Below are 14,530 nucleotides of genomic sequence, written 5' to 3' on the forward strand. Positions count from 1 at the left end.
ATGGTGATAATCTTCTGCCAACACAAAACTGAGCAAGGAAGAAGTGAGATTGGCATGTTTCCAACTGATGGAGGGAGGGTACCTAGACTTGATAGTTTTTAAGGTCAATTTTATCATTTTCTTGGGAGAAAGTGGGTAATTGATATGTTGTTTGAAGTTGTGAGGAAGTATTCAAATGAAGGTGTGGACCTATAGGATATTAATAACACAGATTTGGTTATGATACCAAAAGTTGACAAACCTGAAAATGTTAGGCAATATAAACCTCTGTGTAATTTCTATTACAAGATGATCGCTAAAGTAATGACAAATAGAATGAAGAGTAGTATTATGCCAAAGTTGATTTTCTCAAAATCAGTGTGTCTTTGTTGAGGAGATATTGATTCAATGTAACATTATTGTGGCACATGAAGCTTTCATTACGAAGGAGAAGAAGTATGAATTAGCTTTGAAGATTGATATGAGCAAGGCATATGATAAGGTTGAGTGGGATTTTTTTGATGGAAGCTCTGCTCAAAATGGGATTTGCTGAGGTGTGGGTCAAGCAAATTATGGGATGCATTGAATCAATGAAGTACAATATAAATCTATCTGGTAAGAAACTAGCAGATATTACACTAGGTAGGGGAGTAAGACAAGGGGACCCCTTGTCTCCTTATATGTTCATAATTGTTGCTGAGGTACTCTCTAATATGGCTAGGAATCATATGTTGAAAAATGACATTACTGGTGTATGTGTTTTTTTTTTCTTTTTTGGGGATGATTCTTGTTTCTTTTAAGGGAAAATAAATAAGCTGTGAAATGTTGAGATTTTTGAGGTATATGGTAATGCATTAGGTCAACAAGCAAACCTGGATAAATCTAGTGTATTTTTTTTTCTACAAATGTACCAAATGAAGAAGTCACAAGTTTGTGAATGGTTGAGGATTAATGAGGTGGTGGATCCTAGAGGTGTACTTGGGTTACCAGTTATATAGGACAAAGCTAAAACTAATGCATTGGCTTTTATCAGAGAGAAGATGACGAGAAAGAAATAAGATTGAGCAAAATAAATGAATATACAAAGAATAAACATGAAATTGATTTACTGGAAATTCTCCTTTTTTAAAAAAAATGAGATTCCACTTTTAAAGAATATAAACAAAATACACACACAATTTGTCGAGAATATTCCAAGAAAATGGAATTGGTATCATCTACAAATAGTGATGTTAGTTAAGTCATGGATGGTATAACATTATGTGATTTCAAATACAATTTGAACATCTTAATTTTTATTTCACTATAAAAAATAAGATGAGAATAAACTGGTGAAGAATAGTGGGATACACACTTAAAATCTCAAGAATCAAGTTTATAAATACTTTTATTTTATTATGTATAATTATTAAATTTAGTTTTATTCAATAAGACACTTTTTACATCAATTCAAATGTACTCACACTTAAATATTCTAACAATGTTAACTATTCTATGCAACACAGAGGAGTAAACATCTAGTTAAATTAAAGAATAGTGCAGGAATAGAATTACCTTCAACATCCTCATCCTCGTCCTCATCCTCATCATCATCATCATCATCAAGACCACACCAGCTCTCTAAACGACACCAGCTCTCTAGTTCCATAATGTGTCATATGTCCCAAAAAATTAATTAAAACACAACTTTGTTAGTGGTTTTATAACAAACTGAAAAATGGCGAACAAACTAACAAAAGAAACTGTAATGAACCAATGTTTGGATCTAAAATTTATTTCTGTATAAATTATCGCAAGTGATGCACCTATATATGCATCTAAAATCTATTTATGAAGGTACAAACGACTTTGTTTTTGTAAAAACACAGGTGATGAGGAATGAAAATGCACAAATTGGAGCCTAGTTAATAATTAGCAATAGAACAACAATCATACCAGTTTTATTATTTTATTAGTCTGCGTTTAATATAATTACAATCATACCCTTATCATTATGAAGCACTGATGTACTTCGTTTACTTTTGAATGAAACTCCCCATTGATACCCAAAACAATTGCATGAAATTGAACGAAGGTGAGGTGGGGTGTAGGCTCACTTTTGAAAGAAGGCTCAATTTTTGTTTATGTACCAAAATAAATAAATGTACACACACACACAAAGAATAAATGTGAAATTGATTTACGGGAAATTCACTTTTTAAAAGAAATATCAGATCCACTTTTAAAGAATATAAAAGAATACCACAAACTTGTCAAGAATATTCCAACAAAATGAAATTTTTATCATCTACAAATAACGATGGTAGTTAAGTCATGGATGATATAACATTATGTAATTTCAAATACAACTTGAACATCAAAATTTTAATTTCGATCCTAAGAAAATTGATAGAAATAAGTATGTATATATATAGAAAAATCCTAGCTTATGTGTGTGTGCATATATATATTATATATATATATATCTCAAATGATTTTTTTTCTATACAAAAACTTGATCTTCCAAGGAAATGCTAATCATTCAGAACTGCCATGGATCTCAAAAGACATGATGAACAATGAATAAATTATTGAAAGAAACATAGTGTTTTCTCAAGAGTGTAAATGAATAAATTAACATGCTCACCCATTTTGTTTTAGCTTAACACTAAACAGACAAAAACCTTGTCAGACATATATGATCACTCCATTGAATTTTCAAAAATTATATTAATCTAAATTAAATAAAAAAGAATGGGGAGAAAAGCATTACCTTGATTAGCCATGGCATCCATATCAGGATCAGTGAATCGGATGTCTTCCTTATTATATTGTTGTCCTGTTACATAGATTCCGCTCTCTTTTGCATCGTACACACGGATCTTTACATAATTCCACTCACCTTCTCGAAATGCTCGTTTCATTTCTTTCTCGTCAAAGGAGGCCAATTGTAGACCATACACAACTGTATTACCAAGTTTCAATGAGGAATAATATGCTTTACAAAAGTGACATCCATTTATCGAGATTGAAAGTGGGTGGAGCCGATTATAGTCGGAATTTTGAAGAGCACCACCATAGAGAGTTGGAAAGTTGTTACGAAAGCAAAAAGAAACATCTTGTCCTTTAGTGCGCTTGTGAAACCATTCTGGGATGCTTTCCTCCCGCATACATTCAACCCAATCTCTGCAGCTACTTTTTGACAAATCAAACACCGTTTCCAGATATTCAGCCAAATGTTCCATACATTCTACAAGAAAAGTAGTTAGTTAAGACACATGTGTACACTGTCAAGATTTCAAGTTTGTGTCACAAACTCTTATATCACATAATCTTTTTTTGGTTTGCATAACTGACTTCAGAAGAAACAATGTGATGGCCATTGTTATTCTCACATGGCAGTTATTCCTATGAAACATGTTACTCATAAATTATAATTGACTTGCTGAAATCCAATACAAGTACACATAATATGAACAAATGACTAAAATTATAATGATAGTTTATTTTTCTTGTAAATGAATAAGAATCTTAGTTTAATTTCCATCCCTTTTCCTTTATCTTTTCAAATATTTTTCTATTTCTTTGTGGTAAAAATGGATCCTTGTGCATTTTAAAGTATAATGTATGTATGTAGCTTGAAAAGTATAGGTGGGTGTCATTGTCACCACCACGCGAGCTCTCTAGTTCCATAATGTGTCATATGTCACAAAAGATTAATTCAAACAATTTCGTCAGTATTGGTTTTTATATAAAAAAATAAAAAATTGGCAATCAAACCAAACCAAATTCTCTTGGAAAGAACCTGCAAAATGAACAAATTTATGTTTAGTGATGCAGCTATATATGAAACTAAATTCTAGTTTCATTTCCTCCCAGGATCTTCTCTAACATCTCAAATTTAGAGTGGCCATCTTTAGCCACTTTAAATTCATTTTTTCTAACCCTCACTCTAGGGTCGAGAATAGAATGAGATTATATATATATATATATATATATAATATTGTTACAAATTATTATTGTCCTTCTCACCCTAAAAACTGATGACATCATCATATGTAATTCAAATCTATTAATTTTATAATAAATTTATTTAATTATTATTTAATAATAAATATTGACATGTGGGATTTCTCTCATCATACCTTTCCTCAAGCAATAGATGCACATATAGTTAGACTGCAGACTATTGACATTTTTAGGGTATATAATGTAACCAAATAGAATTCATATATCACCTACGATGACAATTATTAAGACAAGCTATAATATAATGAAATTTACAAAGCAATTTAATCTGTGAAGTTTCCCCAACTGTGAAGGTATAAAATAAATACATAAATATATATATATATATATATATAGAAACTTCTTACACATAGTGCACTCCCTTCATTTCAGAAAATTTGATTTAATTTTAAATGTTTACTTGGAAAAAAGAAATGAAGTGCTTTAGTCAAGTAACATAAAATTTTAATGCAATTAATCTATTCATATATGGCATATGTACCTTGGTCAATATTCAGGGAATCCAAATTTAAGGGACCAGTGAATCGGATATCTTCCATGTTACAATGTTGTCTTATCATATAAATTCCACTCTCCTTTACACCACCCAAATCCGAAGAATGCTGCCGGATTGAAATCTCTGCATTATTCCACACACCACCTTTCAATACTTGTCTCCTTTCATAATCTTTGTCCCGATCCGGTATACAGAGAAATATAGAGTCCTCTTTAATTAGGGAAATATTGTGAAATACACGCCCGTTGATTCGCACATTTACTAGTATTCCATTAATGCGCATCCCAAAGTCGAAATCGCATTCATAATCAGCACTTGGTGTGAGAAGAGCACAACAACAAAAAGTTGGAATGACATTACGAAACCAAAAAGAAATAGATCCTCCTTTCTTACAGACATCCATCCATTCTGGGATAATTGATCCCAGCATGACAAAGTTTTTAGAGCAACAAGCCCCATGTTTTCTTATTCCAGCCCCAATTACTTCCTGTTAAACAAAAGAAATGTGTGTGTGAGAGAGTATATAGGAGAGTCTCAAATAATTAATGGATGTGTAAATATAAAAAAAGAAATTCCAAAGACAGAAAAATTAATGACCTTACTCAACAATAAGCTTCTCGACTCTAAACTCAACGATACGCAATTTTGTGCAACCAACCATTCCAAGTTTGGTGGAATCCCTTCCACTTCTTGCAGATGCTTGCACTCACTTAACCAAAATTCCTCTAAAGACATGCATTCTTTTATGCATGCAGGCAGTTTTTCTATCCCACTACCCCACACATCCAGTGTTCTTAGTGGCACTTTCGGTAGTATTTCTGGAAAGTACTTCAAGCTTGAGCATTGTGAAAGATCGAGCGATTTAAGACACGGTGACTTGATACAATGGGGAAATGTTTTAAGTTTGGCACATTTTTCCACATTCAAGACTTCAAGTCTTTCTAATTCTCCAACCGAATCATCAACGGCAATTAAATTCTTGCATCCATGAAGATTTAATTTCTTTAAATTTGAGATGCCAGATAAATCAGATATTTGTGTAATATTTTGGCATTCTTTGAGATTCAAAACACTTAGATTCAAGGCCATCTGCAGAAGATAAAACCATAAAAAATTGTCCAATTAAAGAAATCAACAATCATCAAATAGAGGGCTACTTATATCCAAATAAATGCACATAATATGAGGTCCTTACCTTGAATTCCACCGACTTTAAGCGACTATGTGGCACATTCATTACAAAAAGTTCCCTTGCACGAAAGTTGGGTGGCAGAGATGATGAAGGATATTCTTCCCATTTTAGCACTTTTAAACTATTGGGTAGATATTTGGGGCCTTCTGAAAACTTTAAATTCTTAAAACAAAGAATTTTGAGATTTTTCATTTTCTCAAAGGCTTTTCCGTCCCAAATTACTTCTCTACATTTGGACAAATTTTCTGAAGCTATCATCCTAACTTTATTTGTGCCCTTCAACAAAAGTAAGTAAATAAATAATAAAATTAGAACAGGGAATAAAAAGATGTCCTAACAAATTATCAGCGACATCCTAAACATGGCAAATAATAAACATAATACATTATTAGCTACACACTTGTCTTTTCTTTTTTATGAATTCTTTAATATAATTTCAATTTTATGTATTCATTCTAAGCCAACATAAATCAATCGTTAAATAACTGCTGATAATGTTAAGGGAAAACACAATCAACGGTCCCTATAATTTCATTAGATTTTGATTTTAGTCTGATAAAACAATTATAGGAAAGGGAGAATGACAATATAAAGTCTCAAAATAGATAATTTATAACAGTTATGTCTCTCACAAAATTTTTTAAAATATAAATTGCAGATATTGATTCAAATAGTTGTAAATAGAAATCCTAATTCCAAATTGAAAGTTATCTTTAGAATTTAAATATCTTATTTATAATTAAAACTCTTGAATTTATAACTGTCTGAACATATATTTACATTTAATTTTATAAAAAAATTTGTTGAGGATCTAACTATCAAAAATTTATTATTTTGGGACTTTAACGTCATTATCCTTCAGAGGAAGGATTATTTTCATAATAGAAATTAAAAACACGTGGTTAAAAACACGACATAATGTTATCCATTGATCAAGTATATCTTTTTTGACATGGTAACTTTTTAATAAAAAAATCTCAAAAACCATTTCATCCGACATAATCTTGATTTCAAATTTTTTGAAAAAAATATTATATTAAAGTAAAAAGATTAAAGTACAATAACAGTGTGAGAGGACCAACACCAGAAACTAGAAGTCGAAAAGAAATAATACTCATGCAATTGTTGGAAATATATAGCGTAAGTTAACGGCTTAATAGAAAATAGGGAAAATAAATGTAAATTTCATGAACTGTAATTCCTTCAAAAAAAAATGGTGAAAAGAACAATAAAATTATAAGGCAAAAATGGGGGGAAAATTTATCTGTCCATATGATATATGTTTACTGTGTTATTCTTTATAACAGGAACAACTTATGAGGGGGAAAATTAAATCTCATAAATAGTGATGCATCCAAAATTGAAGAAATTATGCAAGGAACAATAAGATTATTAATAAAAGAAGAAAGAAAAAACATATCCCAATTAGTGTTACTCATAGTTCCTCCAAATCATGAACCAGTGGAAAACAAAATCAAGAAACAAGGAGGAAAATAATAATGAAGTCCCAATCAAAATTTTCATACTGTTACGAAACAAAACTAAAATTTATATGAATCAAAAGCCCTTCATTATTAGATATTTGAATTTTAGATTTTCATTGGCTGTATTTTACTATTTTAGCTCTATTATTTAGAAAGCATTCTTTAATTATGATTTCAAGTTTATGAATTTTTTTTTTCTAATCAAGCCAATGAAAATCTTATTGTTAAATGAATACAACCATTACGACATATCGTAAAACAAAGAAAAAATATTTTCTTAATTGAAATCAAAACAAGTATGATATTTTAAATAGAGGAAACAAATTAAACTTCAAAAAATAGGTCCTGTCAGTCTTACTACTTACAAAGTCTTTCTTCCTTTGTAAGTTTTCTCGAAAACCAATCCATTTAGCATAGGTGACATGAAGAATATAATAGTAAACCAGATCCTTGAGCCAAAAAGAAAAGAATGCAGAGGCCTGTTTCGTTTCTGTTTTAAAAAATTATTTTGTTTTAAAAATAAAAAATTTAAAATTTATTTAAGTTAGCATTTTAAATTTAATTGTTTTTAAAATTGGTCTCATTTAAAAAAAATAGAAAGATCTTAAAGTTGTTTTTATTTTATTTTTTCTTATTTTTAGGACATATGACATTTGATTATTGAAAAATATAGATAGCTTAATCAAATTCTATCATAAAAACCACTATTAATTGCCTACAACTATCAATATCCACTTTTTTTTAATTCTAAAACTATTTTTAAATTAATATAACCAAACAGACTTTTATTTTTTTTAAAAAAAACAATTCTAAAAACTGTATTACAAAATAGTTTCTAAAAATAAAAAAATAAAAATAGAAACCAAACAAGTCCTAAATAATCCAAATTAGTGCTACTTACTGTATTTTCTTCCAAAACTTGAACAATATCTTGATTGAGCCATAATCTGGTGCGTTTTTCAGGCCTGTTTGGCGATTCTTGATGAACAATTTGTCTTCCCATATCTTGTATTAAATCGTGCATCCTAATACGATCAACCTCAGTCTTAATGAGGCATTTGTCTTCCAACACACTAATACTATAGTGTGGATCAAGATTGTGAACACGTTCCTCCATTTCTTTGACATAGTTCAATGATCTTCCTTTGAAGAGTTCATTGAAGAAGCAAGCAATATCAAGGAAAATTTCTTTTTCAAATAGTTCCAAGCCATCATAGCTTACTTTCAATATTTGATGAATTTTTTTATTGGGAATTCTTTCATATTGATTTAATGCAGATTCCCACTCCCTTACTGTCTTACCTTGCAAGTTAGAGCCTATAACTTCTAGTGCTAAGGGAAGACCTTGTGCATAATGCATCAAATTTTTGACAACTTCCTTGTGACTTGCAGGAACTTGCATACTTCTAAAGGCTTTCCCACTTAATAATTCAAGAGATTCTTTATCATTCAATGCCTCCATCTCATATTTTCTCTTAATTCCATGTTTTGCAAGTAACTGCATGTCCCTCGTCGTAATAATGATCCTACTGCCAGCGCCAAACCAATCACAATTAGCAGCTAATTTTTGCAATTGCTCATGCTCATCAACATTATCAAGAATCAAAAGGATTTTCTTTCGTTTGAGCCTCCTTTTTATAAGTTCAGCTCCTTTGTTTACATCTTCGATTTTCATTTCCACTCCTAAAATCTCTGAAAGCATTATCTCTTGCATTCTTTCTAAGCTACTTGAGTTTGCTTTAATATCATGGAGAAAGCATAGACTTTCAAATTTATCTGCCAATGAGTGATACATGACACGTGCTATAGTTGTTTTTACCTATACCCCCAATTCCATAAATTCCGAACATGATGACCTCTTCTTTTGATCTAAGTTGTAATTGAGGTTTTATTTGTCGCAATCTATGGTCTATTCCAACAAGATAATCATCAACATTAAACGAGAGACTACTATTGATTTTGATGAAGATTTCTTTCACAATCTCTGCAATTATCTCACATTCATATAAACCATGCCTGACAAATTACAAAAAAATAAAATGAGAGAAATCACAATATAATAGATTCATGCTTACTCTGCAAGTAATTCATAATAATTTTCTTATAATCTAATATGAAGCTGCGTAAAAGAAAAATCAAAGATCAATGGTGCCAATTACCCAGGTGTGAAATGTTTGCCGGAGATATTTGCCACGTCACGTAGTGCAGCCTTCCAATTTTCCATCTTGTTCTCATCAGCTCTGTTTTTACTTTTATATTTATCTAAAGCTCGTGCATAGTTTCCTTTTTGATGTCGCACTTCTGATGGCTCCACATCATAAAATATTGGCCAAATTCGTCGTCCATCTCTCTTAGAACATTGATGGATGTGGACAAGTTCATCAAGACAAAATCTTGAGGTCGCATAGTCTTTAGAAAACACACAGATGAACATCCTAGATTCTTCGATTGCTTCATGAAGTTTTGGATCAATTTCATCGCCCATTCTTATTTCCCTATCATCAAAGAAGGTGTGAATTCCCTTTTCATCTAGAGCTTTATACAGATTTCCAGTAAAGCCATAACGAGTATCTCCTCCTCTAAAATTGATAAAGACATCATAATTCCAATGATCATGGATGGGAGATGATGTTGATGCTTGTGTTGTCATGATAGCTTGTCCTGGAAAAATGAAACCAAGATATCAAAGCTTCTCCAAAATTGAGATATGAACGAAGCAGCTTGTAAAAAGAAAAAAAAAAGAGTTTGCTTACAGATCTGAATGAGTTTACTTACTGTGAAAACCTAAATGAAGTAGATGTGAGGCATAATAATGCAGCAATAGGAACTAACAAGAACAAAGATGGAGTCCGCAATTGCTTTTCTTCATCCCAATCGTCAGGAAAAGTTGAAGCAATGGAAAGATAGTGAATACGCAGAAGACAAGTTTATTTATACTGACCATTTAAACTATCTCGCCGACAAGAATATAAATTAATTTATTATTAATTATAATGGTAAGAAGGAGTGGATGACTAGCAAGGAGGGTGAGGACCAAGTCAATAAAGTAATAAGAATGGCAGGAAAGTGAAAGTGAGGTTGCAGACTCGTGATTAGGGAAACATACAGGTGGGACCCATCATGAAATTTTAAGATTTTAAGCAATCAGAGCAGTCAAATCACTATTGAAAGAGTAATGATTATTAACTAATTGAAAAATTAATTTAACTATTTATTAGTTCAACTCTGTGGATTGATGAGGATTTTCATAATATATTTTTAAGTATTTATTTTTATTTTTAAGTATTTAAAATTTTATTAACTCTTTATAAGAATAAGTATTTTTTTACCAAAATAATTAAAATAACTATAGTACTATTTTTTCAAATTAAAAAATTAGAATTGAGGGAAACATGAACCATCTATATCTCTGTATATGCATTGGATGTATATTCCAATTACAACATTACAACCTACAGGGGAAGAAAACGAGTAAGATGTTCTTCCCGTTCTTTATTTTTTTTATGGAAAAAGATACAAATTGCAATCCCCTGATATTGATATTGGAGAAAACTTTATAATAAGTTTGGCCTTAGAAAGTGGAAATTTTTGGGAGGTGGATGCTATCCTAATTCTCTTTTTCTTTTCCTTCTCATCTTTACTCTTAAATAATAAAATAAATAAATAGTTCAGATTTAATTGTTTTTTGCCAACAAATTTAATTGTTTTATAAAATAATTATCATATAAAAAATAACTTTAAAGTGTTAAAATTTGACCTGCACAGTTTATAGTTGCATACTGTTATTAAAATTTTTATAAAATAAATATTTTATTTATTTTTTTATTTTATTACAATTATAAATTTTGACAGGATAAATTTTAGCAATTTAAAATTAATTTTTTATTTTATTGCTAGAATTCTGTTAAAATTTTATAATTTAAAATTTAAATTATAAAATATATAATCATGTTAAATAAATATGGCAAAGAATTTTTCTTTGCATGAAAATTCTGATAAAGTGTGAAATAGTACATGAAACAGCTGTCATGTACGGATACTTTTCGTCCTTTATTCAATGAAAAAATTACTTCTTCAATCTTTATATATAAAATATTTTTAATTAAATCATATAAATTAATAAAAATTATTTATCTATTTAAAAGCATAATAATATTTTAATTTTATCCCTTATTATTATAAATAAAAAATAATTTTTTTAAAATAAATTTATGATTACTTTTTTTCTTCTTTTCCCTTATAATAAAGGTATAATATTACATTATTAAAAAGTATGCTAACAATTTATTATATTTATAAAAATAAAGTTATAAAAAAACTTCTCATGCATAGGAATGGAAGAAGTAAAAGAGATGCATAGAGCACCAAAAATTAAATCAGAACCATTGAGATAAAATTTTGATTTTAATAAATCTAAAATATGAAATAGAAATAAAAATAAAAATTTAAGCTACCAATATTAAATTTAAATGATTCAAATATAATGATGATGAGCACCCAATTAATGTGCTTTCGCTTAGGCTTACATAATACTTCCTCAAGTCCCTATTAAACACCTCACCAAAAAAAAAAACAAATTGCAATCCCAAGATATTAATATTGGGAAAAACTTTATATTAAATTTGGCCATAGTGGAAATTTTTGTGACTTTCACTTTACATGAAATTTCTTAAAAGTGAGAAATAGTACATCAAACAGTTGTCATATATGGAAAGTGAGGGTGAAGGAGGGTGAGGGGCAAGTCAATAAAGTAATGACAATGGCAGATGGGCAGGAAAGTGAGGTTGAGAACATCTCATATTATTAAATGAGTTAAGACACTAACTTAATCGTTCTCTAATTTGGCTACTCGATAATAGGATAGGTATTTTTTTTTTCCTGTCAAAATAATAAGAATAAGTATGGTATAATTTTTTTTTCAAATTAAAAATTAGAATTGAAGGAAACCATCAATATCACTGTATATGTAAAGTGGACATATATTCCAATTTATTATTCAATAACACATACAAGATTACAACCTACAGGGAAGAAAACGAGGAAAATGCTCTTCCTTTTTTTCTTTTTTCTTTTTTTTGAAAAAATATAAATTGAAATCCTTAATACTGGAGAAGACTTTACACTAAGTTTGGCCATAGAATGAAAAGTGGAAATTTTTGTGAATTTCACTTGGCGTGAAAATTCTGAAAAAGTAAGAAATAATACGTGAAACAGCCGCCATGTACGAATACTTTTTACCCCAATTCGGGAATTGGTTGCAATGCACAAGTTAGAACAGGAAATTTAGCTAGTCTAAGTAAATTTGAAAAAATTTAAAGATGAGCTTGATAAAATTATAAATGCTTAAATGTTTGGGGCTATAAAAAATTTAGATCAAGCCTAATTAGATTTAAGCTTGGTCTGAATATTTGAATAACAAATTTCTTTTATAAAAAATAGGGAAAATAGTTATGAAAGACCTCTAGCGAAAATTTATATCAGTTAGAGACTACTTGTTATCAAAATTTGAATGAAAAAAAAAATCTGAATAGACTGTTGTTAATTTAGAATAAATTATTATTAAAACCTGAATGGATAATTGTTGATAAAAGACTAACTCGAATTGATAAGTATCAATTCGGGTTTTGACATTAAGTAATCCTTACTGATATAAATTTTCCCTAATGATCCTTGGTTGATGTTTTCCCTAAAAAATATATAATCTATCAAATATTAATTAATCCTTGAAATTTTTATACTAAGAAATCATATATTTGAGTTCATTAATGTAAATATTTTCTAAAAAATAAAAAATATTCAATTTTTTTATATTTTTATTATTTTTAACCTATAAAATATCTCAAACATATTTAAAATGTATTTTAATCTTGATTTTAAAATTTTAAAATTGTATCTTCTACATTTCTTGATATCTCAAAAGTATTCTTTACATTTTTTATAATATAAAAATAATTAAGGGCCATTCAGGTATTTGAGTTGACTTGAAAAGATTAGAGCCAACCTTGATTATTTGAGATTTTGTTATAAGTTCAATTTATTTGACTTAAGACAAATAAGCTCAGTTGAATTGAGCATTCTTGAACTAAACTCTCCCCACTTAAATTGCCAGCTCTAAGCACTATAATACACATCGTTCTTTTCAGCTTGGGTACTCATCATTCTATAATGCATCTCGAAGCAATGATAGGTTATCAAATCATTAATTTGACCTTGTTTAGAAAAAAATTCATATTTAAATAAAAAATTTTAAATTATATTACATTTTTAGATTGACTTCTACCATTACCCTCCAGAAATGAAAAGCGGACAGAAATTTCGTGAGCCCTTTACTTTTAGTCAAGCTGACATCACTTTGCAAATTGTAAGAAAATTCTGGGAACGTGAGAAACACGCCCAGAACCACAAGTAAAATACTCGCAAGTCGCAATCATCAACTCTAAATCAAGAAAATAAAAGGGACAATTATTACTTAAGGTATAAGAAAAGCTCTTAAAATTGTCAAGTCCTATAAAACAATTGAAGTGAAAGTGGTATGCATGTAACAAATTCAATATAGTAGCTAATGAATGTATGAAGTAGAAAATTTGGGATATATATCACTTAATGGTAATTTATTATTAAACGATATCACTATACACACACACACTTCTAATCTTATATATAATTGATCTTCTAGAAAAAATATTGTAATCTTTTGTATAATTAAGTTACTTTATACATAAAGGAATATAATTAATTACTCCCTCCGTTAAAAAATATAAAGTATTTTTTTATAAGTTGAATGTTGAAAAATATAAGGTATTTTTAGTTTGTCAAAGTATAATCATTATCTTTTTTCAAAAGTGCCCCTATTAGTAGTAACTTTATATTTATTACAAATATTTAATAGGATTAAATATGAAAAGATGAAGTTACTTTAAAAATAGGTAACTACTTTATTATGGAGTGAAATTTAGTTAAAAATACCTTATATTTTTGAACCAAGTGATTACTTTCTTTTGGTTTTATCTTTTTACAATTTTTTGATGAGTAGATAGTTAAAAATTAGGTGAAAGAGAAATTGTTTTTAAAAATAATGCATTTAGTAAATGTAAATTAATATTTTTCTTTTGTAAATATCTATGAGAATAGGAGAAAAAGCTGCCCTGTTATAAACTACAACTTGGTTCTTAAAAATAGTTAAATGAAACCTTAATCTCTTGAAAAAAAAATCATACATATTTTAATTATACCATATTTTAATCTCTTGGGTCTGCGACTATTTTCCTGTTCATTGATCTCCGTGGTTGAATGACTTCAAGCCAAATGGCCGTGTACGTAGATTCGACATATCGAACTTCAGTTCCTTGTGTGTTTCTATTAATGTCTCAA

At 29.2% G+C, this 14,530-nt stretch overlaps 1 protein-coding gene across 3 annotated transcripts in view; it reads right to left on the minus strand.

Annotated features, from left to right (window-relative positions):
- LOC129313709 (disease resistance protein RPV1-like) overlaps window positions 1-10,103 on the minus strand; it is a 23,536-nt gene extending 13,433 nt beyond the window's left edge. Inside the window, exons 1-8 of one of the 3 annotated variants that reach the window (XM_054957025.1) lie at window positions 9,935-10,103; window positions 9,319-9,820; window positions 8,061-8,688; window positions 5,679-5,951; window positions 5,081-5,572; window positions 4,469-4,970; window positions 2,732-3,208; window positions 1,534-1,617 (exon numbers count right to left, since the gene is read on the minus strand). In XM_054957025.1, coding sequence (XP_054813000.1) covers window positions 1,534-1,617; window positions 2,732-3,208; window positions 4,469-4,970; window positions 5,081-5,572; window positions 5,679-5,951; window positions 8,061-8,688; window positions 9,319-9,809 — 2,947 coding nt within the window. In that variant the 5' untranslated portion in view covers window positions 9,810-9,820; window positions 9,935-10,103. Of the gene's footprint in view, window positions 1-1,533; window positions 1,618-2,731; window positions 3,209-4,468; window positions 4,971-5,080; window positions 5,573-5,678; window positions 5,952-8,060; window positions 8,689-9,318 lie in introns of all 3 variants that reach the window. The other 2 variants (XM_054957027.1, XM_054957026.1) reach the window with 2 other exon arrangements.
- Between the last annotated feature and the right edge of the window lie 4,427 nt (window positions 10,104-14,530).

The sequence above is a fragment of the Prosopis cineraria genome, unplaced genomic scaffold (genome assembly GCF_029017545.1).
Source record: "Prosopis cineraria cultivar Desert tree isolate PC_DT_omini unplaced genomic scaffold, ASM2901754v1 PC6, whole genome shotgun sequence".
In the NCBI taxonomy this organism is placed as follows: Eukaryota; Viridiplantae; Streptophyta; class Magnoliopsida; order Fabales; family Fabaceae; genus Prosopis; species Prosopis cineraria.